We start from the raw sequence: 26349 nt of genomic DNA on the forward strand, positions 1-26349 counted from the left end.
AGCGCTTACGTCGCTCAGGGGGGTGGCTTATTCACACCCCTGAACGACATCACTTATCCCGACGTAAGCTATAGTGTGTACATAGCCTCAGTTTCAGGATGGCTATGTTTTGTGGTTTTGTCTCTTGAACATATTATCTCCTTTTCTGAGACATTCTGCACTCCATGACGTGCTGTCCTCAGTGACTGTAGTATGCACTGAATACCCCAGGGGTTTAAAATTGGCTTTTGTTGATGGTTAGGGAAGTTTTCACTCAGTTGTGCTTTGCTCAGAAGGTAGGTTGCGAGGAGGCATGTGTGAGTGACTCTTGTTCCTTTTGTTTCCAAAGGGCGCCCCTGAAAGTGTGATCGAACGCTGCAACTACGTCCGTATTGGCACTAACCGGGTCCCCCTCACGCTCTCCACTAAGGAGAAGATCTTGTCCAAGATCCGGGAATGGGGGACTGGCATTGACACCCTGCGCTGCCTTGCTCTGGCCACCCGGGACACCCCCTGCAAGAAAGAGGACATGCAGCTGGAAGACGCGACCAAGTTCATTAACTATGAGGTGAGGAAGTGTTAAAAGTGACCCCTGGGGACAGAGCATGGGGGCCATTTCTTGGGAAACAAAGGGTTTGCTCCAGCTCTCCTTCCCCTGGCACAGATGCTGACGGGAAGGGCTCTGAGAGCAGCTGCTTGGAAAGCAGAGTGGGGAGGATGCGTTGGAAATGCCGGGCTCCATGTGCCAGGGGTGTGGTGAAACTCCAAGCTGGGGACTCTTCTGTTTCCTTTCTGCTCATGTAACTTATTTTGCTTCCTAATCCTGATCACTGCCCCTCCAGGAACACGCCGTGCTGGCTGCAAATGCATTTCCTTCTTCTGCTGAGTTTTCCCACCAACTTACAGATGTCTCATTGGAAGTTCTAACAGACTCGGTGGTTCCGACTGGTCTCTGAGGGTGTCTACCGGAGAACCAAGTAGCCCAGTAGTCCTGCTGTTCTGTTGCAAACCATAGCTGCTAAGAACCGTGTGACAGATGCTAGTCATGATGCATAGGCCCAAGTTCAGCAAAACACTTAAACATGTTTAAGTCCCATTGACTTGAATCCATTGACTCAAGTACATAAGAAAGGCCATACTGAGTAAGACCAATGGTCCATCCAGCCCAGTATCCTGTCTCTGATAGTGGCCACTGCCAGATGCTTTAAAGGGATTGAACAGGACAGTGCAATTTATTGAGTGATCCATCCCCTGTTGTCCAGTCGTAGCTTCTGGCAATCAGAGGTTTAGGGACACTCAGAGCATGGGGTTGCATCCCTGACCATCTTGGCTAATAGCCACTGATGGATCGATCCTCCATGAACTTATCTAATTCTTTTTTGAACCCAGTTATACTTTTGGCCTTCACAACATCCCCTGGCAACGAGTTCCACCAGTTGACTGTGCGTTGTGTGAAGAAGCACTTCCTTATGTTTCTTTTAAACCTGCAGCCTATTGAGCATGTGCTTATGTGCTTTGCTAAATCTGGGCCTTTATGCACTCCCAGGAAGCATGCAGATACCAAGGTGATGGGCATGGCATAAGAACCTAAACAGAATGCAATGAATAGCAACCCACTACAGTCTGTCAACTGGAACCTCCCCGAAGAACAAATCAGGATTACAGCTGAATTATTTTAAATGGAGGGTGATACTCTTTCGGGCCATAATATGCTCCCATTAGAGTTAGTGGGAGTTTTGCCATTGGCTGCAATGGGAACATGATCAGGCCTTTAGAGAGGAAAATTTGCCAGCGTCTTTAGATTTTCCCTACGTGGGGTGAATTAAAGGCAGGGAGAACGACATGGCTCTGTCCCTGGAGAGGAGGGGCATAGTGAGTGTTAACGTGTTTCTTCTTCTCTTGCCCTCAGACTAACCTAACCTTCGTGGGCTGCGTGGGGATGCTGGACCCTCCCCGGAAGGAGGTGATGTCGTCCATTAAGATGTGCAAGAAAGCCGGCATCCGGGTCATCATGATCACTGGGGACAACAAAGGCACAGCCGTGGCCATCTGCCGGAGGATTGGGATCTTCTCAGAGAAGGAGGATGTGACGGAAAAGGCCTACACCGGCAGGGAGTTTGATGATCTCCCCCTGGAGACACAGCGGGAGGCCTGCCGTTCGGCCCGTTGCTTCGCCCGAGTCGAACCTGCTCACAAGTCCAAGATAGTCGAATACCTACAGTCTTTCCATGAGATTACAGCTATGGTGAGTCATACACAGGGCCCCTCATGTGGGTTTACTCATATTAATCATTTTGTAAGTGTCGCCTCTGCTGTCAAGAGCAGGGGATGGGAGTCAGTACTTCAAGGTCCCAGTCTGAGCTGTAGAGTAGGAGTGTTGCGCTGTTCAAATACAAAATTTTTATCCTTATCCAATCTGCAAATGTGGTCTGCAGATATCACAGAATCATAGAAGATTAGGGTTGGAAGAGACCTCAGGAGGTCATCTAGTCCAACCCCCTGCTCAAAGCAGGACCAACACCAACTAAATCATCACAGCCAGGGCTTTGTCAAGCCGGGCCTTAAAAACCACTAAGAATGGAGATTCCACCACCTCCCTAGGTAACCCATTCCAGTGCTTCACCACCCTCCTAGGGAAAAAGTTTTTCCTAATATCCAACGTAGGCCTCCCCCACTGCAACTTGAGACTATTGCTCCTTGTTCTGTCATCTACCACTACTGAGACCAGCCGAGCTCCATTCTCGGATATCCACAGATTTGCAGGGCTCTAGTGTTGTCCATTGGTTTGGACCAAAGGTCTGGGAGTCAGGACTTCTGGATTCTGTTCGCAGCTCTTCTTCTTACTCTGTGTAGCCTTGAGGAGCACACTTAACTTTTCCCATCTATACAATGGGCCATCATACTACTTGCCTACATTACAGAGCTGTTGTGAAGCTGAATGTGAGCAGAGCACTTAGAAATGCACCACAGCAGTGCCAAGTGGTGGTGTTTAAAGAACTAATTGATAGGTAGAAGTCCTGCCAACAAACATGTATGAATTAATGTGACCCAGACTTGGTTCTCAGGCTATGTCTATACTCTGAGCTAGGGGTGTGATTCCCAGCTCCCGTAGGCATACCCACCCTAGCTGTCATCGAGCTAGCCTGCTAAAAACAGTAGTGTAGCCGTGGTAGCATGGGCTGTGGCGAGTGGCAGCACAGACTAGCCACGCCAAGTACAAACCCGCTTGAGCCCTGTGGGTACATACTTGGCACAGCTAGCCTGTGCTCCCATGACTACACTACTATTTTCAGCATGTTAGCTCTCGTTGACTACATCTACGCAAGCTGGGGTTTGCGCCCCTAGCTCATAGTGTAGACGTAGCCTTAGTTTCATGCCTAGGCTGTTTCCTTCTATAAAATGTCCTTTAATAAAACACCCATGCTTTGTCCAGACGGGAGATGGAGTGAATGATGCCCCTGCCCTGAAAAAGGCTGAGATTGGCATTGCCATGGGCTCTGGCACAGCCGTAGCCAAATCGGCAGCTGAAATGGTGCTATCTGATGACAACTTCTCCACCATCGTGTCTGCTGTTGAGGAGGGCAGAGCCATCTACAACAACATGAAGCAGTTCATCCGCTACCTCATCTCTTCTAACGTTGGAGAGGTCGTCTGGTAAGGGCTTCCAGTTCACACCTCATGCTAGGATAGTAGGAGGGATGAGAAATATCACCAGGACAGAACTGTCCTTTCTGATACTTAAACATATACTCAGAGCTATATCCCAGTTGGTGTAAATCGGATTAGCAATGACGCTATGTTGATTTACATCCGCTGAGGATGTGGGCCTAGATAGCAGCACCACTTTAGGTCCTGTGCACTCTGCCTCAGTTAAAAGTGGCATGGATACTTTCTTTCATATTTCTACACATTCAGCGGCTGCTACTAAAGCCAGCCTTTCCCTTGATGTGGTGTGGGAACCTCTGGCTATTTTACAGCATTTCCAATTTTGAGCACAATAAAGGAAGCACCATGAAACACTGCAGTATGATCAAATACCATGGTGTGACAAATATGCTGATCCTTAAGTGACAAGTGCTGCAGCTTGCTATAAGTGCACAACCCCAGTGTGGTGCTGATAGATTCCTGTGAGGGTATTTGTGTCTGACGGGGTGAATGAGAGACTCCATTACAATGCTCACAGCTTCTTTCACTGTGACCAATTTCCTGACAAAGGCTTTCAGAACAAATCAGTGTGTTCTGCAGCAATCCTGGCCATGTACTGATTGCTTGCAGTTATCTTTGGAACCCCTTATGTCAGAAATTCAGCAGGGACATCTGTGCTGGTGACAAAAAGCACATTGAACAGTTGAGATGCCATGTGATGGGCTCCTTATGCAAATTTACGAGTCTGGTCCCCAGTGGTGAGATGGGTTGAAACTGCAACATTCAGATCTGAGTTTCAAATTCCCTAAAGTTTGGAGGTGTTTGAATCTGGGGCTTTGGGGGTGAACTGCAAAATCCAAATCCATGTGTGGATTTTGAACAGCACAAAAGTTTAGAGGGCATTTGGACCCAGGGTTTTGGATCACACTCCAGTTTTACAAGTGCAATCCTCTCTCTCCCTGGCGTGTATCTAACCTAGCGAGGTTGTGTCTTTTTCACCTGAAGTATTTTCCTGACTGCAATCCTGGGCTTGCCTGAAGCTCTGATCCCAGTCCAGCTGCTCTGGGTGAACCTAGTGACAGACGGGCTACCCGCCACTGCTCTTGGATTCAACCCCCCTGACCTAGACATCATGGACAAACTTCCCCGCAACCCAAGAGAGCCCCTCATCAGTGGCTGGCTTTTCTTCCGCTACCTTGCCATTGGAGGTGAGAGGCCCTGGCTAGAGATGTAGTGCCATGAATGGACAAAGTGCCATGTATTACCCTGGCTTAAAACAATTGCTTACTAGCGTGTGTCAGGAGGGGTGGGTCCATTGTGATCTCTGGTAATGAGGAGAGGCTTATTCACAGTGCAGAGAGATGTAGAGATGCGCAATATCCAGGGAAAATATATTCCTCATAACAGACCAGGACTTTCATACAACCAAAAGAAGGCAACCCCTCAAGAATCCATCTCCTCTAAGATCCAGTGCATTGGAAGAGTTTAATCAGCTCAGTCAGACATCAGGCAATAGCTGAGAGATATTTCACCTTCAATAGTCCTGGGGTTGCTGTGGTGGGAGCAAGGGAACTTTCTGATCCGGTGAGAGGGCCAGCTTGGGATTCTTGCAGTGTATGCACTTGACTGCCTCTGCTAGGAGCCATCTTTTTCTTCTGGCCAGGCTCCCAGTTTGAGCTACCCCAGTCCCCACCCACCCATTACCTACGGTTCTCTCCGGCACAGGTAGCAGCATGAGAAGGCATTGTGACAGAGAGCCCATAGCAGCTTTGGGATCAGACAGAAGGCCAGAGTGCAGAAGGGGATGGGCAGGGAGCAGGAGGGTCCCCACCTCCTGGGGTGGGGTGGCTTTTGTAGTGAATGTCAGGACAAAGGAAGCAAATAAGAATGTTGATCTAGTGGATAAGGTGCAGGATTGGGATTCAAGATACGTGGGTTCAATTCCTGGCTCAGCTACAGAACTCCTGTGTGACCTTGGACAAGTCACTTATTCTACCCTGTGCCACAGTTCCCCATCTGTAAAATGAGGCTATCGCTTCTCTGCCTCTTAATGACCGTGAGGTGCTCTGGTACTACAGTGATGTACCTACACAGCCTGGGTAGAAGGGATCTTGTTTAAGAAAGGGCAGAGGGAGAGACCTTAGCAGGGTGTGAGGTGAAGCTGTGGCAATGCAAGGTGGGGAGAGAGGAGGGAGACAGGCTCAGGTGCAAGTGTTTTCAGAATTATTGCTCCAGGCTCCTAACGATCTGGGATGGAATATGAGGAGTCCCCCTGTGTGGGTCAGAACAGTTCAGGTCTCTTTTCCCAATTTGCTGTTCTTCCTCTACCCGAATGAGCAGCGAGAGCCATAGAACAGGGTGGAATCTACAGGTTCACCTTCCAGCACAAGGCAGTGTAACCCTCAGGGCCGGAGGTCCCTGTGCTAACGAATAACATAGCTAGCAAGAACCAAGCAATTAATCCAGTGCTTACAGGGCTACACAACCTGCTCTCTCTTTGGTTGCAGTGTATGTTGGATTGGCAACGGTGGGGGCAGCTACCTGGTGGTTCTTGTACGATGCTGAGGGGCCGCAAGTTACCTTCTACCAGTTGGTAAGTTGTGGCAGGGAGGGGGAAGGGAAGACTGTTTCACTCGAACACCACTGCAAACCCTAATATCTAGGCTCCCCAGCAGGATCACCAGAGGATTTGTTTTCCTGCCTGTCCCCCTCTTTTAAAAATTAAATTTCGAAAAGTTCCCAAGTCATTAAAAGAAAATGTGTCAGCTGAAACAACTGCAAAAGCTCCCTCCCGGGTGAGATCCCATCTCCCATCAGCTGGTCAGCACGGTGGTGACTTTACCTAAAGAAACATCCCTCGTGTATCCCCAGACCTGATGGCCTGTAGGTGTGCACTCCACCCATGTCACTGTGAGGAGTCAGAGAGACATTTGTAGGGAGTGCAGCAGGAATTGCAGTTATTCCGCTTGATTGCTGCCACTCTGATCAGGTGGGGAGAAGGCAAAACTTCCCCATCGCTGCTTTAAGGCATCAGTTTTATGCCTCTTAAATAAGCAAATCTCTTATTACTCGGTATGTTTCTAGTGCATCTAGTGCTAGATTGGCTACCCTGGAGACTGATTATTGCATTGCAGTAACTCCTAAGAGCTCCAACCAAGGTTAGGGCCTCATTGTGCTAGGTGCAGTACAAACAGGAAGAGTTATTCCTTGCCCTAAGGATCTTTCATTCTGTATAGACAAGACATGCAAAGAGTGGGAGGGAAAGCAGAGGCACTGGGAGGGAAATGGCTTTGCCAAGTGTGTGATAACTGGTGTAGAGCAAGGAATAGAAGCCATGTTTCCTGATTTCAGGTATGATTAATGCCAGTTGCAGAGGGAGATTTATTTTTTTTAACGGAGACACTTGTTCACTTGGAAATAAACTGAAACAACTAATGAATCAAGTTCACATAGACTACCTAGAAGCTGTCCTACGATTACTGTTGACCTACTAGATGGGCTGGATTCAAACCTGAAGATGAATGGCTTCATATCCTCTTATCAATTCCCCCTGAGCCAAGAAATATTTAATAGAACCACTGATAACTGGGGTTCAGATCCCACCAGCAATCTGCCACTTCTGCCTGCTTCATGCCTGTTACTCTTTCTTCTGCCAGAGGAACTTCATGAGATGCACAGAGGACAACCCCATCTTTGAAGGCATTGACTGTGAAATCTTCGAGTCTCGTTACCCAACCACTATGGCTCTATCGGTGCTAGTGACGATTGAGATGTGCAATGCTCTCAACAGGTACAATACGTATGGGAATATCCGATAAAGCATTCTGCCCTGAATAACATGTGAACCAAGCAAACATGTTACTGTCATTGGAGATGGCAATGTAAATACATTTGGATCTCTTAGTGGACATTTTGGCCATATTAGCAAGCCAGTAATATCTGGATCCAGATCCATTTTGGGTTTGGTGTTCAGATTCAAAACCACTCCGGGCTAAGGGTCAGGCTTGGATCTCACAATGCTGAATTCTCACTAACTCTTCTGGTAAAATCTGGAGCCAGAACCAGCAAATAGTTCCCTTTGCAATTTTGGCTCTGACCCATGGATGGATCAGGGCTTCACGCTGGAGGTTCTGGTATTGGCTGTCACAATGAGTAATATTTTGGTGCTGTATGTGTACCTGTCCAATGAGTCTGGGAATCTGGTACTGAAGGAATAGCATGACATCAGCTATTCTCAGGCTGACCCGAAGAAGAGCTCTGCATAAGCTTGAAAGCTTGTCCCTCTCACCAACAATAGTTGGTCCAATAAAAGATATTACCTTACCCACCTTGTCTCTCCATCTGAATAGTGATATATTGCATGAAATTCACTTCAGAATATTTATTTCCAGAGCCTAACAAGCTTGGAAGGAGAATAATGTATGGTAATAGTTAAGTAATCCTTTTTCTTGGAGGAGGCTTTTATGCAGAGATCTAGCAACATATTTCTACTGATTAAGAGGGCTTAGGGATATATTGATTGATCCAAATTATACTTGAGGACGGGGTATTTAGTGGGTCATTTGATCTAACCTCTGCCCTCTCGCTCTTGCAGTGTGTCTGAAAACCAGTCACTGCTGAGGATGCCACCGTGGCTCAACATCTGGCTGCTGGGGACAATTGTCATGTCCATGGCGCTGCACTTCGTGATTCTCCACGTGAAGCCTATGCCTGTAAGCGATGCAGTTAGTACAACACGCAGCTTGTAGGGCTGTTCTTTTGACAAGAAAACTCCGTTGTATGTTTTACTTCCCAAGTCTTTGCTGATTTTCAGTGGGACTTCCCTGCCCAAAGGGTTTCCACGATCGAGCCTTGTGATTCAGAAGGATACAGGACTGGGAGTTAGGAGTCTTGGGTTCTAGTCTCAGGTCGGCAACGGAATTGCGGTGTGACCTTCAGCAGTTACTTCCCCTGTTTGTGCCTTACTTTCTCCATCTGTAAAGTGAATGTAAATGATACTTACTGTCCCTTGCCAAGTTCCTTGTCATTATCAAGTTCAAGAGAGTCCCTCTCTTTGCACATATATGATCTGATCCAGAAGGCCTGGTCCCTTGCACAAATCTTACCTCAGTCCACATCCATATGAACAAAAATGGGTCTGATTTTTGTCTCTCTTCCCCCTTCCCTGTTAATAAATATATTGAATTCTTCCTGCCTTGCAGCTGATCTTCCAGGTGACCCCCCTGAGCTGGCCGCAATGGGTGGTCGTGTTGAAAATTTCCCTGCCTGTTATCCTGCTCGATGAAGGACTCAAGTACCTTTCCCGCAACCACCTAGAGGGTGAGCACACTCTGCAAAGTAACTGCTGACTGATTTCTGTACCATGGCGCTTGCTTTGTGCTGCTTTGTGCTTTCAGGCACGTGCCATTAGCGTCTCTGCTGAAGTAAAGATTGGTCCATGCACACGCAGTCATACTTACTTTCCCCCCAGTGTGGTGTATTACAAAGGATCTGTCCTTCCCTATTTTTTTTCTTAATCACTTACAGTGGTTGACACTAAAATCTTGTAGTGCATTATGGACTTGACCACAATAAATTGGAACAGCCTCCTCCATTGTCTATCCAAACCGCCCCCCCCTGATTCAACTCCCATTGAATGTTTCCATTGACTTCAGTGGGAATTGGATCAGCCCTCTTTAAAAATCTGTTTCTTCCAAGAATTCTTCTTGCCTTGTTCTTTTGACTCTTTCTCCTCCAAATGATGGTTCTGTCCTGTTTGCTCTCTCTACTGTATGACCAAAAGGTGCTGAGCACCTGGAACTTTGATTGACTTCAGTGGGAGTTGCAGATGCTCATCACCTCTCCGAATATGGCCCTCATGTTGTAAACAGGAAATATTGTATAGGTCTAGTCCTGCACCGTTTACGTCAATTGAAGGTTTACCAATGTCTTCAATGGCAGTGGGTTTGAGCCCGGTGCTCTAAAGTACAGTGGATATTTACAGAGCTCTGTGAATGATATTTAATATGCTAATATTTTCTTCTTGTTGTAATGAAATATCGCAGTGAGCAATCTCAACATCCTAAGTTAAATCTTTCCTTTCTTTTCTTTTTTTTGACAAACACTGTAGTCTTTCAATAATTCAGCCAGTGGCCTGCAAAACTCTGCCCCACTACTTTCCTGCCATCCTCCTAAGCCGACCTCTGGTATTTGTTCCTTCATTAGTTAACTCATATTCTCCAGAACTTGGCACTAAATCAGAATCTGGGGTCTGACATTTAAAGTGACTGGGATTGTAGTAGATGAATGGAGACGGCTTTTTAAAGGGAGTTTACCCAACCCAGCAATGTTGCCAGAAAGAACATAGACATCAAGATGGGAAGCTGTCCCGCCGATCCTTCTTTTCAGAATTCCCATGACAGGAAGAACGCTTAAGGGGTTCTGGCTGTCACCTTACAAAAGAAGGGAGCCTAGGTGGCCAATCCCAGGTTACTTTTGTTGCTCCTTCTCATTTTTAGCTTGCCGGAATGTTGCTCTTCTTATCACGGGTGAGTAGTGGATGACCTGGCAGAGTACTTTAACTGTGTTTTTTTTCTTCACCTTGGGTAGATACTTTGACCATATTAATAATCATTCCATTACAGGCAGCATGTGTCCAGGATGCCTTTCTTAGTACTTCTTCCTTTTCACTTCTGAAGACAGGTCTCTTCTGCCCTGTTGAGGAGGGATTCCTTGGGATTGTAATCATTAGGGGACAGCTTGGTCACTGGCGAGGACAAGCATGTGCCTTCTGAGATAGTGCTTATGAAAAGCTATCTCTTCAAACACTTTGCTACCATATAGTTTGCGTGGCTTCTTCAAGAACACCTGTGCAGCCCCATTGCTTTCATATTATACACTAACACCTGATCAGTGGGGCTGCACAGATGTCCTCGAGGACCTACTTTGGCCCACAGAACTCTTCCATTACTGGGGATGATCCACAAGACAGACAGACCCCAGCTTGTCTCTCTTCAGCCTGCAAACTCCCCTGAGCTCTGAGCTTTGTTTCATAAACAATCTTCTTGACTTACAAACTGTGCATATTTTTATATGGAAATATTGAATAGGGAACCCCACTGTGCTATTTTTAGAGTCACTTTTTAGGGCAGAACCACCCTTTAAGATTGCCAAGAGCCACAAGTACTGAACAAGCAATCTTTCTGTGACTCTTGGACAGTTGTGCAGCCATTGTACAGTGACACCAGTCCTGTGTAAGTGCAATGGCAAATCTGAAGATGAAGGTTAGATGCGCTCTGCCACCCAAAGCATGAGCATCCCTGCATTGCCTCGCTTCCTGAAATGTGCTGGTGTTTTCAAAGGTGCCCTTGCTTTCTTGCCAAGGATTAGATCCTCCTCCAGCTGGACTGTGTCAGAAGGTGAAAGGTGATGTAATTCACTGGAGAGGGTGTATATGCCAACGGCATGTCCGATTTGCTCAAGGATACGTCATTAGTAAGACCTGCCACTGCTAAGGAGATTCAGCTAATGTGTTAAAGGCCTGTGCTTTCAGAGCAAAAGTTCTCTCTAGATATCACCATGTAGTCTCTGGGAGGTCATCACATATGGTATAACGAGGACTATGAAGCCATCTGGAGCTGTTACAAAAGATAATGCAGCACCAGCTTTGGATAAGATCAGGCCCTATGGTTGCCTGTTCAGCACTTGGCCTTGTTCCAGGCAAATGCTTCCGATCCTTTGTGGGCAGAATGCTGCAACAGTCCTCTTCCTCTCTTGTTCACAAAGATGCGCAGTCTGGTGACTGGAATGAGACTCTCCTCTGGCACTGCTGTATTGGCCAGAGAGGATCATGGTGTTACAGTTTCATTGGTGTACCCTAGTTGTGTGTCCTTCTACAACAGCCTCTCACACCTCTATCCAGTCCTCCTAATGGGCTTCTTCGGGTGTTGCCTCTCTATTGATTTAACTGTAAGGTCTTTCAGAAAGTTAGTCAGACTCTTGCTTCTCTCTACCTTACCCTCAACTCCCAATAACCAAGTGTAATGATAATCTTGTGGTTAAGGGCTTGGGAGACCTGGGTTCATTTCCCAGGCTCTCCCACAGACTCCTTCTATGACCATCATCTCCCAAGGGGGCTTTGGCTGCCACTGTAATACAACCAAGAATTTCCAGAAGTGATTGCACCAGCTATTGATGATTCTAGCTGCTGGGTCCCATCTGCCATGCTTCCAACCCACCCGTTTGTCCGCACTGTTTGCCATGCAGCTGCATCATGCTAATGCTGATTTCTGTGACTGGCCTTTGTCTGAACACTGCGTCACAATCTCTTGCCACTATTTAATTGCAGCAAGAGAACAAAATCATACCAGCCTGTGCTTCAGTTGTCACATTGAAAAAACCCCAAACTCCTGTATTTACTCCACCTAATTCCTCTGAAAACATTTTTAAAACCAATCCTTAAATCTAGCATTGTCATTTTTCACCAGGAATTCTCAGGACAGTCAGACACACGTGGAGTGGGGAGCACCAGCTGAAAACCTGCAGGAGTCCAGATCAAACAGGGTTGGCTCTGTTGTGTGTATTGTCCTTGTCCATCATGTTCCTGCACCTGTGCCAGATTCTCTCATGTGCTGTGGTGACCTGGTTGTACAGCATCTCGGTGGAACTGCCAAACAGCACAGGCCCCACTCTGGAAAATGTCCTGCAATTGTTTAGTCTGTGATTATTATTCAATAGCCATAGGACAACAGGATCAAACAGCATCTTCAGTTCCTTTGTGAATCACAGAACTACGCTGTTCTAAATAAGAAAAGCATGTGTGTTTGTGTAGGAGGGGTGGTGCGTTATCAGAGATGCTCTCACAACTAAAATATTATATTACATAGCCCCGAAAGGTCAGATGTTATGCAATGGCTTAGCTCCACTGACATCAGTTTACATCAGCTAATGATCTGGCCTCAAGGTCAGAATTTTCAGAAGGACCCGCAACCAGGGCCACATTTTCAGATGACGTCAACGCACTGGGTGCTGAGCTCTTCTCGTAATCTGGTCATTATTTTGGTGCCATGAGAGCTGAGCTTTCTAGTCCGAGTGGCCTCAGTTGTGGGTGCTGCACAACTGAAATTCTACAGAGTAGAGTGGTGGCTAGCAAGTGCTCGCTTGCCAAAGGGGGCTTAGCGCATGGGAAGGAGGAGGCTCTTCCAGCCATAGAGAGCTGCACAAGGAAGGACCTTACTGGACTTTGCTCCATAAGGCTGTTACTTCTGATAATGCTCTCATAAAGGGGAGATTCCACTCACTACTTGTTTAATATTTGACCATATTTTCCCTTTTTCAAGTGTCAATAAGTCTCTTGAGTGGCTTTCTCTGCTAAAAAACATTAGAGGCAGAAGTGCAGGTATCAGGTTGGAACAAATACATTGATGCAAACTCTGGAGGCTGAAAAAGTGTCGTCCCAAAGGCTCAACATCATGCTTTACAGCTAGAAAATCACTTCTGAGAATGTAGGAACCGACGGACCAGATCGGTGCAATGGTCCATCTAGTCCAATACCCTTTCTCTGACAGTGGCCAGCACCAGATGTTTCAGGAGGAGTGGACAATTATGGAATCATTGGCCGATAGGGGAAGCTGCTTTTTAACCTCTGTGAGGTTGTGGTTAATGTATGGTTTCAAGCATAAGGGTTTTTATCTCTTTTATAAGGTGGGATTTTCAAAAGCACTTAAAAGAGTTGGGCCCCCAGTTCCCATGGAAGATCAATGGGAGTTAAGAATTTTTGAAAATGCCACTTATATTTTTCACTCTATATAATGTAAGTGAGGCTTCTCTCATTATCCACATAAATGTCCAGTCCTTGTTTTGAATCCTGCTAAACTCATGGACTAATTGTATCTTGTGGCAATGAGTTCCACTGATCTATGCTGTGTGTGGAAAAAAGTGCTTCCTTTTATCAGTTTTACATTTGTTGCCTTTCTGTTTGATTGAATGTCTCCTCATTCTCATACTGGGAGACGGCTTGGACATTCCAATTTACTGTGTCGTCTCTCTAACCCTCATTATTTTATATATCTCTATCATGTCTCCTCTTACTCATCTCCCCCCTAAACTAAGCAGTCCTGATCTTTTCAGTCTCTCTTCACATGGCAGTTTTTTCATGCCTAGAATAATTTTCATCACCCATCTCTGGACCCCTTCTATATTTGTGTTCGAACTTTTTTATTTGAGGTAGGGTGACCAGAACTTAGCCTGGTATGACCAGTAAGAGTGCATTGTTGGATTTATATTGCACAGAGCTGCCCAAAACAATGCCCAGATCTTTTTCCTGAGTCATTTCAGTTAATTTAAAGTTTGGAGGAGTAGTTGAAATTAATCCTTCCAATGCTCTTTACCTTTCATTTGTCATCTCAAAATTCCATCTGCCTTCATGCTGCCCTTTCACCCAGCTCTATTTCCTTGCCTAGTTTAGACTCATAGACTTTAAGGCCAGATTGGACCATCATGATCATCTAGTCCAGTGGTTCTCAACCAGGTGTACGCGTACCCCTGGGGGCACACAGAGGTCTTCCAGGGGGTACATCAACTCATCTAGGTACTTGCCTAGTTTTATAATTGGCTACATAAAAAGCACTAGTGAAATCTAAACTAAAATTTCATACAGACAATGACTTGTTTATACTGCTCTATATACTTGTATGCTGAAATGAAAGTATAATATTTATATTCCAATTGATTTTTTATAATTATATGGTAAAATAAGAAAGTAAGCAATTTTTCAGTAATAGTGTTGTGACCGGAGTCCTAGTGGGGAGCAGACTATGGTCACTCAATTAGGGTGAACTGCAAAGAATGGGGCAGACAATCCTCATAAAACTGGTGGATATTCCAATACTTAGATTTACCAAGCCAGCATAAAACAGCTTCTTTATTATCTTACTGGTTACTCAGAAGTCCAAACAGCACAGTTCCCTTAAAGTGATCCAGACTCAGGCCTCCATCCAGGTACCCACGTCAAATATAATGAAAATTTCTGTAAATCTTATTTCATCATATAAAAGAAAAGGTTCTACCAATCCCAAAGGATCGAACACATTACCTCCCAGGTTAGTGAATGTTTCAGATCTTACCCAAATACATGCTACAGCCAATTCTTATTAATTAAACTAAAATGTATTAAAAAACGAGAGAGAGAGAGAGAGTATGGTTAAAAGATCAATGTACATACAGACATGAGTTCAATTCATTGAGGTTCAGATTCATAGCAGAGATGGTGAGCTTTGTAGTTGCAAAGAGTTCTTTCAGAAATAGTTCATGGGTTATAGTCCAATGTTCAAATCTCATATTCAGGGCATACCAGCATAACTGGGACCTCAGTCTTGCAACTCAAACTTCCCCTGATGAAGCCGAAGCAGATCTGAGATGATACAATCAGGACCCAACAATCTTTTATACAATTTCATGTCTTTTGACAAGTTGGAGTTCCTCAGAGAATAAAAGATAATTAGGATGACTTTGAAGGAGGTCTATCACCGGTACTTAGCTATATGAATTAACATAAGACCATTTGCTTGTTCCTCCACCATTCACAGTACATTTCAAAGAGAGATGAATACCGAGATATCCCGTGTTTACAATTCATTTAAATGATAGGATGTTCTTTTGACCTCTGAATTATCAGAATACAGCATAGACAGGGACTGTTGGTTACATCATTGACCCTATTCATACATATGTAAATACACAAAAACGCTATCTCTCCACATGGCTTTTGAGGGTTATTTATTTTGCAGGATGTTTAACCCTTTCTAACCATGCGTCACAAGTGTGCTGTGACACGTTTGTATTTTTAGGTCTGATTTTGGAAGCAAATAGTTTTTTAGTGAGTTGAAACTTGGGGGTACACAAGACAAATCAGACTCCTAAAAGGGGTACAGTAGTTTGGAGCCACTGATCTAGTCTGACCTCCTGCACATTGCCTCACCCAGCCACTCCTGAAATAGGCCCCTAACCTCTGGCTGAGTTACTGAAGTCCTCAGATCATGCTTTAAAGATTTCAAGTGACAGAGAATCCACCATTTACAGTAGTTTAAACCTGCAAGTGATCCGTGGCCCCTGCAGAGGAAGGCAAAAACCCCTCAGGGTCTCTGCCATTCTGAGCCGGGGGAAAATTCCCTCCCGACCCCAAATACGGCAATCCGTTAGACCCTGAGCATGTGGACATAACCCCCCGAGCCAGACACCTGGGAAAGAAATCTCTGTAGTAACTCAGAGCCCTCCCCATCTAGTGTCCCATCACTGGCCATAGGAGATATTTGCTGCTAGCAGTCGCAGATTGGCTACATGTCATTGTAGGATGTGTCATCATACCATTCCCTCCATAAACGTATCGAACTCAGTCTTGTTTCTCACATCTTTCTCTTGACTATCTTTAAATATTCTTTTCTTATCTGAAATGTTGTCACCTTGTTGTGTTCAATGCCTCTTCCAGATCATTAACTGCTATATTGGACACTACTCCTAGAATGGAACTTTGGGCCACCGCACTTATGATCTTTTGCCTTGTTGAAAATTGGCCAGTTCCCCACCTTCTTGTTCTGTCTTTTGGGTCAATTTAGAACCCATGACTGAATTTTATTCCCCATGACAAAGAGGCTTTTGGAAACGCCAAATATGTTGTCAATCATCTCTCCTTTATCCCCTAATCTGTTGACACTCTCAAATAGTTCTAGTAGATTGGAGAGGCATGATTTCCCTTTACAAGAACTGGGCTGGTTTATCCTTATATCAACTTTATTTAGGTTTTTTTTTTTTTAATAATTCTCTTTAATTATAGTTTCAACCAGTTTCACTTTGGAGTGAAGTGTAAGCCCTAACAGGTGTGCAATTCCCAAGAACAGCTCTAGTGCCTTTGTGTAGGTGCTCTTGCTATCCTCCAGTCCTGTGCTGCAACAGTTGATTTTAACTAAAGCTTGCATATTTATGTTAGCAGCTCAGCCGCTGAGAATGATTTGGCCCATTATCTGCACACGAGGTCAATTCTACTTCACTTCCACACTTTAAAACCCTCTGACTGTTCTAGTGCTATGACAAATGGGTGTGGAGATAATGGACATATGTAGGGCTTGATTCAGATCTTGCTTACACTGCTGTAAATCAGGAATAACTCTGTCAATGAGAGATTACATCTGTGTGAGATCAGCATTGGGGCTACAGGTCCTTAAACCCAACATAAAGAGAAGGTTTTGCTAAACAGTGGGGATATAAATTCTACTGATCGCAAATAAGTCACAACATTTAGGAAACACCTTCTCCCCCCCCCTCCATATCTCACAAAAATACCTTCACATTGAGACAATAACCGACCATAAAAGGCATTCAAAAGTACATGTGAATCTCCATAGCGATGCATTAACAATGTGGACTAAACAGTTATTGTCTCTAATGGAGTCTGAGAGCAGCAGGGAAGATGGTGGTATGTTTCCAAGTCTATTGAGTGTCCTTGTACGTTAATTTCTCTCTCTTGTTACCTTAGCCAAACTGTCATGTGGAAAGGAAAAGAATGTTTCCAGATATAAGTCAGGTTGTTTGAGCTGAGAGGTGTTACTAAGGAGAGCATTGCTGCTCCTTTGGAATATGTCAACATCCACCTTAATGCCCTGCTGGCTTTTTGAAGGCTCTCTTGTCGTGCTTTGGGGAATGCAGGAAGAAAAGAACTTTTCAGGGGTGGTCAATTATATTTTTGTCAAGCCCGAATTTCTTGGTCAAGGTATAGTCAAGGTCCAGACTCCAGAGGAAAATAATAACAATAATGATAATAGTAAGTCAATAAAAAATATATTGGAGTCTGTTCAGTAGCGTCTGGCGGTCCAGATTTGGCCCGCAGTTTGCCTATTGACTACCCCTGCTTCATATAATCAGATACACAGGTCTGGGGTGGCTCCATTTCAGGGAGTCGGTGCTCATGAAAGGGGCTACAGTAGACTGAGACCCTTAGAAACTGAAGTCCTGTATTTAGCCAAAGAACAGGGGCAGCACAAACTTCCTCAACAATGTGCCTCAGCCATTCCAGAGGGAGCATCTCAAGGCACAAGAGGTTATTTCAGTTTCCATCCCTTTTCAGGCTCTCTGTCTCAGCTAACGCTGCCAGTAAGGGTGCCAGCAGTATTTGGCATTTATTTCCAGAGGCACAGATTATATTGCTTTTTGTTTGCTGCCATATAGGTTGGGGGGGAGAGTGCTGTGTCCAAACATCTGAATTCCTCCAGTGTCTTCTGTCGCTAGGAGAGCGGTAATAAAACACACCGAAAAGGCAGGTGTCCATGATCTTGTGTGAGCCCAGTACACATCCTTTGGCCAAAATTTACAAGTGTTCAAAGCAGTGACTACATCAAAGGCTTCTGCATTGTGAGGCAGGAATGAAATTGGAGTTGGTGAAGTGGCCCTGCCTCTCAACTGGCTGTTTCTGCTGTCATTCTTTGACTGATGTTCAGAAATGTTAGGCTGGGATTTTCAAAGCAGCATAATGCAGTTAGATGCCCAAGTCCCATTAAAATTTGGGGGAGTTTGGCACCTGACTCCTTTGGGCTCCTTTGAAAATGCCAGGCTTAGTGCAGGGTATGACAACCCTTCACATCTAAGGTGATTCTATTAAAAGCTACTAGATAAACTTCTCAAAAGCATCTAAAGGGTTTAAGAGCCTAAATCCTAGGACTTGGACTCCTAAGTAACTAGGGTGCTTTTGAAAATGTTACACTATCTTTTTTTAAAAAAAAACTGACACTTGTTACCAAACTCTGACGTGTCAGCTCTGAACTTTACAAAGATCCTTAAAACTCTGTTTTTTTTTTTACCCATTTGTACTGCTAAGCACCACTTGGGTGCTCAGATGATACAGTTATGAATGCAATATAAATACACAGACCGCTGACTGTGCACTTTCCATATCACTCTAGGAGGCATTGCTCATTTAGCCTGAGAGTTTGATGTGTATGGCTGCGCAGTGGATGAAACTTCCCTTTGCACACTGGTGAAAATGTGCTGTGTAAACTGAGGAAGTGGGTGTACTTGTATTTAATTTCCAGGGGAACTGGAAATGATGGCAAACGATAGTGTAATTTAGGTATTCCAGACATTATGGCTGGAAATTTCAAAGGAGTTAAGTGCCCAACTCCGATTGCATCCCAGCGGGGTTTGGGCACCTCCCTCCCATAGGTTCTTGAAAATCCAGCTAATGCAAAGAAAAGTGAACAAGTTAAAAATGTCTAAAATATAATATGAATAATTAGCCTAATGAGAAACTGCCATCTTAACAATTCAGTCTAAAGTGGGCCTGAAAGAGATGGCTTTCAAATCAGTAAGCAGTAAACATAAACATTTTGCAAAATAAAAGTTCTCTCTTCAAAATAGAACTTACCTTACAGTAACTTGATTTTCCAGAGGTGAAGCTGGATCTCTATCATTCCATACTGCTTTGCAGGGCCAGCTCCAGCTGTTTTGCTGCCCCAAGCGGCGAAGCGGGGGGGGGGGGGGAGATAAAGCCGCAATCGCCGGCAGCTCTACCATGCTGCTTCATTCTTCTGTGGCAATTCAGTGGCGGGTCCTTCCCTCCGAGAGGGACTGACGGACCCGCCGCCGAATTGCCACCGAAGACCGGACGTGCCGCCCCTTTCTATTAGCCGCCCCAAGCACCTGCTTCCTTCACGGGTGCCTGGAGCCGGCCCTGCTGCTTTGTGTCATCAAATGGGGTCCTTGTGACTCAGGAACATTAAAACAGCAGCCACCTAAGAGAGATGCAGCAGTCCCGTTCAGTGAATAAAGAAACTGAAATACCGTCAAGTATTTGTAATTAACTTTTTTCAGTGCACATTCTTATTGCCTATAGGCTAGATTCTGCCACCCTCCCTTGTGTTTTATAGTACCTTGCTTCTAGAAGTCACTACAACTGCTTGTGGGCTCAAAATGTGGCAGAATCTGGACCTACATAGTTAAGATGAGATTTTTTTCAAAGCTGCCATGGGGATTTGGACACCCGTTCCCATTTAAAAATAATTTTGGCTCTCTAAGGCACTGTTTCTAAATACTCTAGCTTTCCTTTAAGCCATAAATCACCTAATGCATCCCAGCAAGCATCTGCCTCTGCCAGTGACAGGGTGAAGCAATTGGAGGAAAAGGCTGCTCTTGTGGCTCAAGCACAGGACGGGGAGTCAGGAAACCTGTGTTCTATTTCCTGCTTGGCCATGACTTACTGAGACACCCGGGGCAAGTCATTTAAGCTCTGTGCCTCAGTTTCCCAATTGGTAAAATGAAGTTAGTACCTACCTCACAGTGATGTTATAAGGCTAAATTCTTTCGTGTTTATAAAGTGCTTGGGAATGCTCAGTTGAAAAGTGCTGTAGAATTCCCATGTAGTAGTACAGTTCCATGTTGGTTGTACTGGGGTTCATGTATCCCCGCATGATGTATTGTGAGGTAGCCATTTCAAAAGTGAAGTCCAGCATTAAGAGCAAAAGCAGCAGATTCTACTACTCCATACTCACTGGATTGGATAGATGTGCATAGACACACCCTAGATTGGCCTTTTCATAAGCCATCAGGTTATACAGGGTCCTACCCAGCTGTACGACTCAGTGAAATGTCTGTCTCGATAACATAATAGGTGCTTGGCTTGCTTTTTAACCATAGCCAATTTCCTTTGTTTTGCAGGAGAAGAGGGCAAGAAATGAATGACATAAAGGAAACTCACTTTCTAAATAAAGAAACCCTAAGCTGTAACTCGGACTGAAGTCTTGCATGTTTGACCATCACTAGAAGCCAGCAGGACATGCATGTGTCCGACTATCAGACTAATGCGGGTGAATCGTCGAAAAGAAAAATACTGATTTTGTTTTTGTTTCGTAGCTTTTTTTCCCTGTACGTAATGGTGCAATTACTGGACAGCTAAATTATAGTTTGGGGATGAAACTATATGTAACTGAGTCATTGTAACACAGCTCCTTGGGGGTCCGCTCCTGAAAAGTTTGAGACCCCTTAAAAAAAATAGCCCCAATGTGTGAGCTCAGTAAGGCATCTTTTGTTTTGTAAAAATGTGGTAGGTGGGAGGTCATGCTTTCACAGTGGTGCACAGTATCTGTGCATGAGCAATGATGACAGAGGTGCATTCCAGAGCTGCGATGTGGCACAACAGACAGCATCTCAGTACCAAGGAAAAGCTTATCTGTGTGTGTGTGTGTGTGTGGGCAGGGGAGGTAAGCAAAGAAAGGTGCATGGGATGCAACAGGTGTATTCCAATTGACTTCCAATTTAGTAGAGTGATATCCACTTAAGTATAATACCTAGGTGGCAATGCTAGTGCTCTGGTAGCCACATTGCCTAGATGTCCAGCTTTGGTGGTTTCAGTGTACCTGTATCCTGGTATAATTACCAGTGTTGTAGAAATTGTGGACATGTATTTACTTGCAAAGATTTTTGTGGTGGAAGTTGAAACTTCCTCTATTTATCATATTATTCTCTATTCTGTTTTCCTCTTGTGAAAATCTTGCACCTTCTCAGGCTCATCTGACACCAAAGCATGACCCAGTCCTCTTGTCCTTTCTCTTCTGTATAACACCTTGTTAGCTCCCTTCCTGTGCTAAGCATCTCCACCTAAACAGCTTAAAACAAAACATGGCAATGGAGAACTCTGGATCCCATCGCATCTAGTGCTCATTCCTGGTCAAATTTTCTGACTAGGTAAATCTAGATTACCTAGTTTTTAAAATATGACTACATAGAAGGTAAAATAAAAGACTTAAAAGGCAGTTGGCCATTAGTTAATGTCAGTTTTGGGAGACAATCTGTGCTCCCAATATGATGATGAAAAAGGGAGAGGTGATCACATGGGAGCAAAGGTTGTCTCCCAAAAATTGACATTAAGATGTTAAGACTTTTATTCTACCACCTATATAATCTTATTTTTGAAACTCACATAGACCATTTGACCAGGAATGGGCAGTAGATGTGGTAGGATCCAAAGTTCTTGATGAAGGGAAAAAGATGCCTACAGTTTTTCTTCCTTCTAAACTTCACCCGGGTGTATGCCGGAGCACCGGAGTCAGTTATTGCTTTGCTTTGCTATTATTTTGCTCCATTCCTATCTGGATCAGTTTCTATTTTATTTTTTAAGTCTCTTAAAACCCCCAGTGCTTTTTCTCTCTCTTCCGTGCAGGCCAGCTGGCTGAACTTTGACAAGCTGGCTACCGTAGATACAGTACGTGCCAAACACCATCCTTTCCTTTCTCTCCATCACCAGCATTGAAAAAGATGGGTCGCGCCCCCAGACCAATGGGAATGTACAGACTTGTTATACTACTGAGCTGATTTAATTGTACAGAAAACCTTGCATGAAATGTTGTTACTGTATTTAATATAGAATGTACTCAAGGAATTTTAATATGGAGCTTTTAAAAAACAAACAAACATCTTTATAGATACTGTGTGATTACAGGAAAATCGTTCACCGAAAAATCACTATTTGCTTTCTTTGAGAATTTTTCTTTGTCCAACATGTTTTGTATGTTTCAGTTTGTAGAGCTGATTTAATTGAGCTGATTACACAAGCTGACTGATTCCTTTTTAGAGACCATTTTCAATGTGGGTGGAACTTACCCTTGAGCAGAGGGTCAGTAGATGATCCATACACCTCTTAAGCTCTCTAAAGAGGGTTTAAGTGGGACTTAAGTGGTGTGTGGGCCATCCATGCTTCTGTACAGAGGTGAATTCCACCTTGTTTTATTACAAAGATCCCCACCACTCCATGGCTTTCTGAACAGCCTGGGAAATAACTGGTGGGAATTTAATCAAATGTTTAAGGGCCACATTCAGCCCTCATGTAACCAGAGCAACTCCATTGCCTTTAGGAGAACTGTTTCTGCTTATTCCAGGGTTGAGATTGATCCTCAACATCCTGCCCACCCTATTGGGGGGGGGGGGGGGCGTGTCCATGGAATGTAGTGCAACGAGAGCTGCAGAGTACCTGGTCTGTAAGTTGTCCCTGTTGGTACATGTTCATATCCATCAGAGATCCATATTGGATTATGGGGAGTCCCAGCCAGATCTGCAGCTCTTGTGAATCTTTGTTGCTCTACTGGAATTACATGGATTTACACCAGCTGAAGATCTGACTTGTGACTTTTTTGGTACCCAAATGTGTGTATTTTCTAAACTTTTGATATTATTTTAAAATCTGTAACAAAGAGGGTTTAAAATATTTACAAAACTTGTGTCTTGGGCAAGCACGAGACAGGCAAAGATATGACGTCAGTAACTTTTAAGTCCTCTATTAAATTCCTTTTGGTCATTTTGCTTTGCCTCATCTGATGCCAAGAAGGTGGGGACAGTTATGTTAAGGCATTGTGATTGCACATTGTGAGGAAGAGGCAGGGGAAATATTAGGTTTTATTGGATTGGTTTTAATTTACGCTCAACACAGCTAAAATGCACTATGGTGGTTCACTGTGCCTGATGTTGGATTGAAATTGTGAAATTACAGGATATGAAATTCAGCAGATGGAGTGCAACAACTCTCAGCCATGTTCCATGCCAAAGGCTTACTCTTCCCAGTAGCAGCAGGTTTTGTCTTAAAATTCTGTTTGCCCTTTTCACTGTAAGCTTCTGGGTCAAATCATGGAACCTGCACTAAGGACACCTTCAACAGGTATTCACTCTACTAAGGGTGACCTATTTTAAAGTATCCCCATTTTCTAGTATGATCCCTCATTGAAGAACCGTGTCTCATTTTTTCTTTTGTTGCTTGTCACGTGGCTGGCTGCTTTAAGACTGGTTTCCCGATAGACATTTTGGGGTTGTGGAGGGTTATAGTTCAAATATTTTAATGAAATAGAAAAATGTCCTTAGATCGAAATTATTTTTCCTTTATGCTTTAGTGAAGGGTCAGGATAAATCGCATAGAAGTTGTTGTTTATTATTTGTATGTCACCAGCAGTGTGCTGATTGCTTTAACATGCTGTAGTGTTCTTCTGCGAACTTGAAGGTGGTTAAAGACCTAATCCCATTGATTTCTATATGGTTTGGATCAGGTCTGAATTGCATCTTACTGAAACATTTGATTGTGTGCAATAGAATGGAGATGTGCACTGGAGTGGCTTTTTTTTTTTTTTTTTTTTTCCTGATTGCATGTTGCAAAAGGAGGCCTGTGACGAAAAGCTGCCTAGTCTCCCTTCTGTTGGAAACCAGGATCTAGGAATCACAATCATTGCCTTCTGGTGTATTCAGATTCTTTATAATAGTTTAGTCTCTTTCCAACAATACTTCCAGCCAGCCTGGGCCATTACAATAGATCCTCCTAAACAAAAGGAGCAAATCATTCATCATGCATCACAGCCTGAGCACCAGAAAAGTAGCCTGTGTGGTTGTCCATGAGCACTTTAAATTAATTTCTCAGGGGCCATTCAACATGTTGGATCACACCTGTAAAATAAACGTGGAAGGCAAGGAAGAGGCTCTCCTCTCTTGGGAGAGCACCAAGTGTGAGCATTGGGCAATGGCTATGAAGTCCACATTATGCTGTTTGAGGACTTGAATATCTTTGTGGCCGATGACTGGATAAATTCTCTCCTACCAAGAACTCTCCCATGGAACATCCATCATCTGGGAAGGGTGCATTATGTATGTGAAAAGACTGCTGTTGCTTGAAACAGCAGGGTGTGTTTGGGGGGGGGGGGGGGAGAGATTACTAGTATCACATCTGAAATTTATTTTCTCCCTTAATTCCTCTAATGGCCAAAATATGGCCAAAGTTCTTGATTCTGATTCCATACATTGTCTGTTTGATTGGCATGGTGCCTTTCACAAGAATCTGGCACTGTCATGATGACATTGTCTTATTTACGTTTCTAACACTTGGCCAATCCAAGACCAGGGTGGTACCATAAGGTGTCCTAATAGTTAGAAATTGGAGGTTTGGCTTTTATGGGAAGAATTGGTGGGTAACTTTAAAGGGACCCTTAATTCATGCAACAAATGTGGGGCTGGAGAAAAGGGTTTGTAAATGGAGCTTTTGGGAAGCCCCATCCTATCTAGGTGCACAGTACAGTAGATGGGTGGGGTGTGAAAAGCCAGATAAACAGAAGGATCCTGAGGTGGCAAGTTTCAGTTCCTGTTGTACACTTCACATTTACTATGCTGCTTAGAACTTAAAGCCCTGGTCCTGCCAACACTCCGGTTACGGAGCTCAATCTAACCACCATGGTAGTCAATGGGTGTTGTTTCACTGACTTCAATGAGCTTTGGGTCAGACTGATGAGTCCATCCCATTAAATTTTAACAGACAAATGTTTGCAAGATTAAGGCCTAGATTTGTTTTTCGTATCGTGGAATAGCCACGGTCTTAAATAGAAGAATACTGCATGAGATTCCTGACTGAAAAATTAATGGGTGGAAGAGCTGCAGAAAATCACAGGATCGTCCCATCCCACTATTAATACTTCACATTCTGAACCACTGTAGACACAGACTAGGTAAGACCCACCAAACAAATATCCAATGGGGAAACCTTTTAAGAAGTATTCTCCAAGTGGGTTGCCTTGGGCACTGGCCATGGTCCTGATTAAAGAAAAGAAGCCGAGCATTGATTGAAAGGCCTTACAATGCATACAAAGGGTCTGCACTGGGATTTAATATCTTTATGGACCATTTGGCAATTTATCCATCCTTAGGAGTCTCCTCCCTTTTTTCTCCCACCCCCACTTCATTTTCTAGGTTGAGCATGTTCCTGGCATGGATGAAAAACACTTCAGACCTGCATAATGCTTCTCTAAAGAGTTGCATACATGCAACCTGTGTTTTCTCTATGCTGTGATATGTATTTTTATAACAATCTAGATGTTTTCAAAGGTTTTATCTTCACTTATCCCCTCCTACCATCAATCTACCTGTCTCAGCAATCCCCTACCCACTGATTCCCAAGGTATTTTTAATACTCAGATTTTCACTGCCACTTTCTCCCACCAGCTTTTGATTATCCTACCAACCCTCCAGTGCTACCTTGAATTGCATGTCAGCCTGTTCATTCAGCTTAGCAAGAGAAGAGCGGTGGAGGTGGTTTATGCTGCCAAAATAAAGACCTCTAGACCCCATGAGGCTGGTAACAATGGTTTCTGCTGGGCATAGATTGGGATGATCCTGGGTTTAGGGTATGCAGGAACAAAATTAGTGAAAAGACAGATATGGGGGAGATACAAGTGTCCCTTGCCATCCTCTCCTTTTGGTGCCATTCAGCTTTTGGTAATGCAAGAATGGAAAACTAAATGAGTCTAGAATAGATCTCTGTGCTCTGTATATACAAGAGCCTAGACAGGTAGGTGTACCCTACCTTAGGGATATCTGTATAGCAGACTCATGCCCATGCTATGTGGAGTCTGTGCTGTGTTTTGTCAGTGTACTCAAGACCATGAAGAGAGAAAACACTGACTTGTTTACAGGTGTCATTAGTGTCATGGCTTGAATCTCTGAACGTAGCAATTTTGCTACGATGCCTGAGCAGCCGAATCTAGAAACCTTGTTGAGTTTGCACTTCCTAGTGAAAGATAAATTGTTACATCTTTTTAAAAGAGTTGTGTGGGGGTAGAATTGAAACAAACAAGGTTTCCTATTTTATTATGAGAGATATTTTTCCACTAAATTACTGATTCCTAAATGGTGTACTTTGTCTGATGTAAATAGCCAGGTGTATCGTGAAGACTTAAGAAGGGTCAT

The 26349-nt window shown here is 44.1% G+C and overlaps 1 protein-coding gene across 2 annotated transcripts in view; it reads left to right on the forward strand.

Annotated features, from left to right (window-relative positions):
• Positions 1-22086, forward strand: part of ATP2A3 (ATPase sarcoplasmic/endoplasmic reticulum Ca2+ transporting 3) — a 135548-nt gene extending 113462 nt beyond the window's left edge. The window contains exons 13-22 of one of the 2 annotated variants that reach the window (XM_065418464.1): positions 329-547; positions 1889-2224; positions 3413-3633; positions 4630-4832; positions 6132-6217; positions 7281-7414; positions 8219-8336; positions 8826-8943; positions 12090-12177; positions 20302-22086. In XM_065418464.1, the coding sequence (XP_065274536.1) occupies positions 329-547; positions 1889-2224; positions 3413-3633; positions 4630-4832; positions 6132-6217; positions 7281-7414; positions 8219-8336; positions 8826-8943; positions 12090-12177; positions 20302-20380 (1602 nt within the window). In that variant the 3' untranslated portion in view covers positions 20381-22086. The remainder of the gene's footprint in view (positions 1-328; positions 548-1888; positions 2225-3412; positions 3634-4629; positions 4833-6131; positions 6218-7280; positions 7415-8218; positions 8337-8825; positions 8944-12089; positions 12178-20301) is intronic. The other variant, XM_065418463.1, reaches the window with a different exon arrangement.
• The last annotated feature ends 4263 nt before the right edge of the window (positions 22087-26349 follow it).

The sequence above is a fragment of the Emys orbicularis genome, chromosome 17, assembly GCF_028017835.1.
Source record: "Emys orbicularis isolate rEmyOrb1 chromosome 17, rEmyOrb1.hap1, whole genome shotgun sequence".
NCBI classification, from domain to species: Eukaryota; Metazoa; Chordata; order Testudines; family Emydidae; genus Emys; species Emys orbicularis.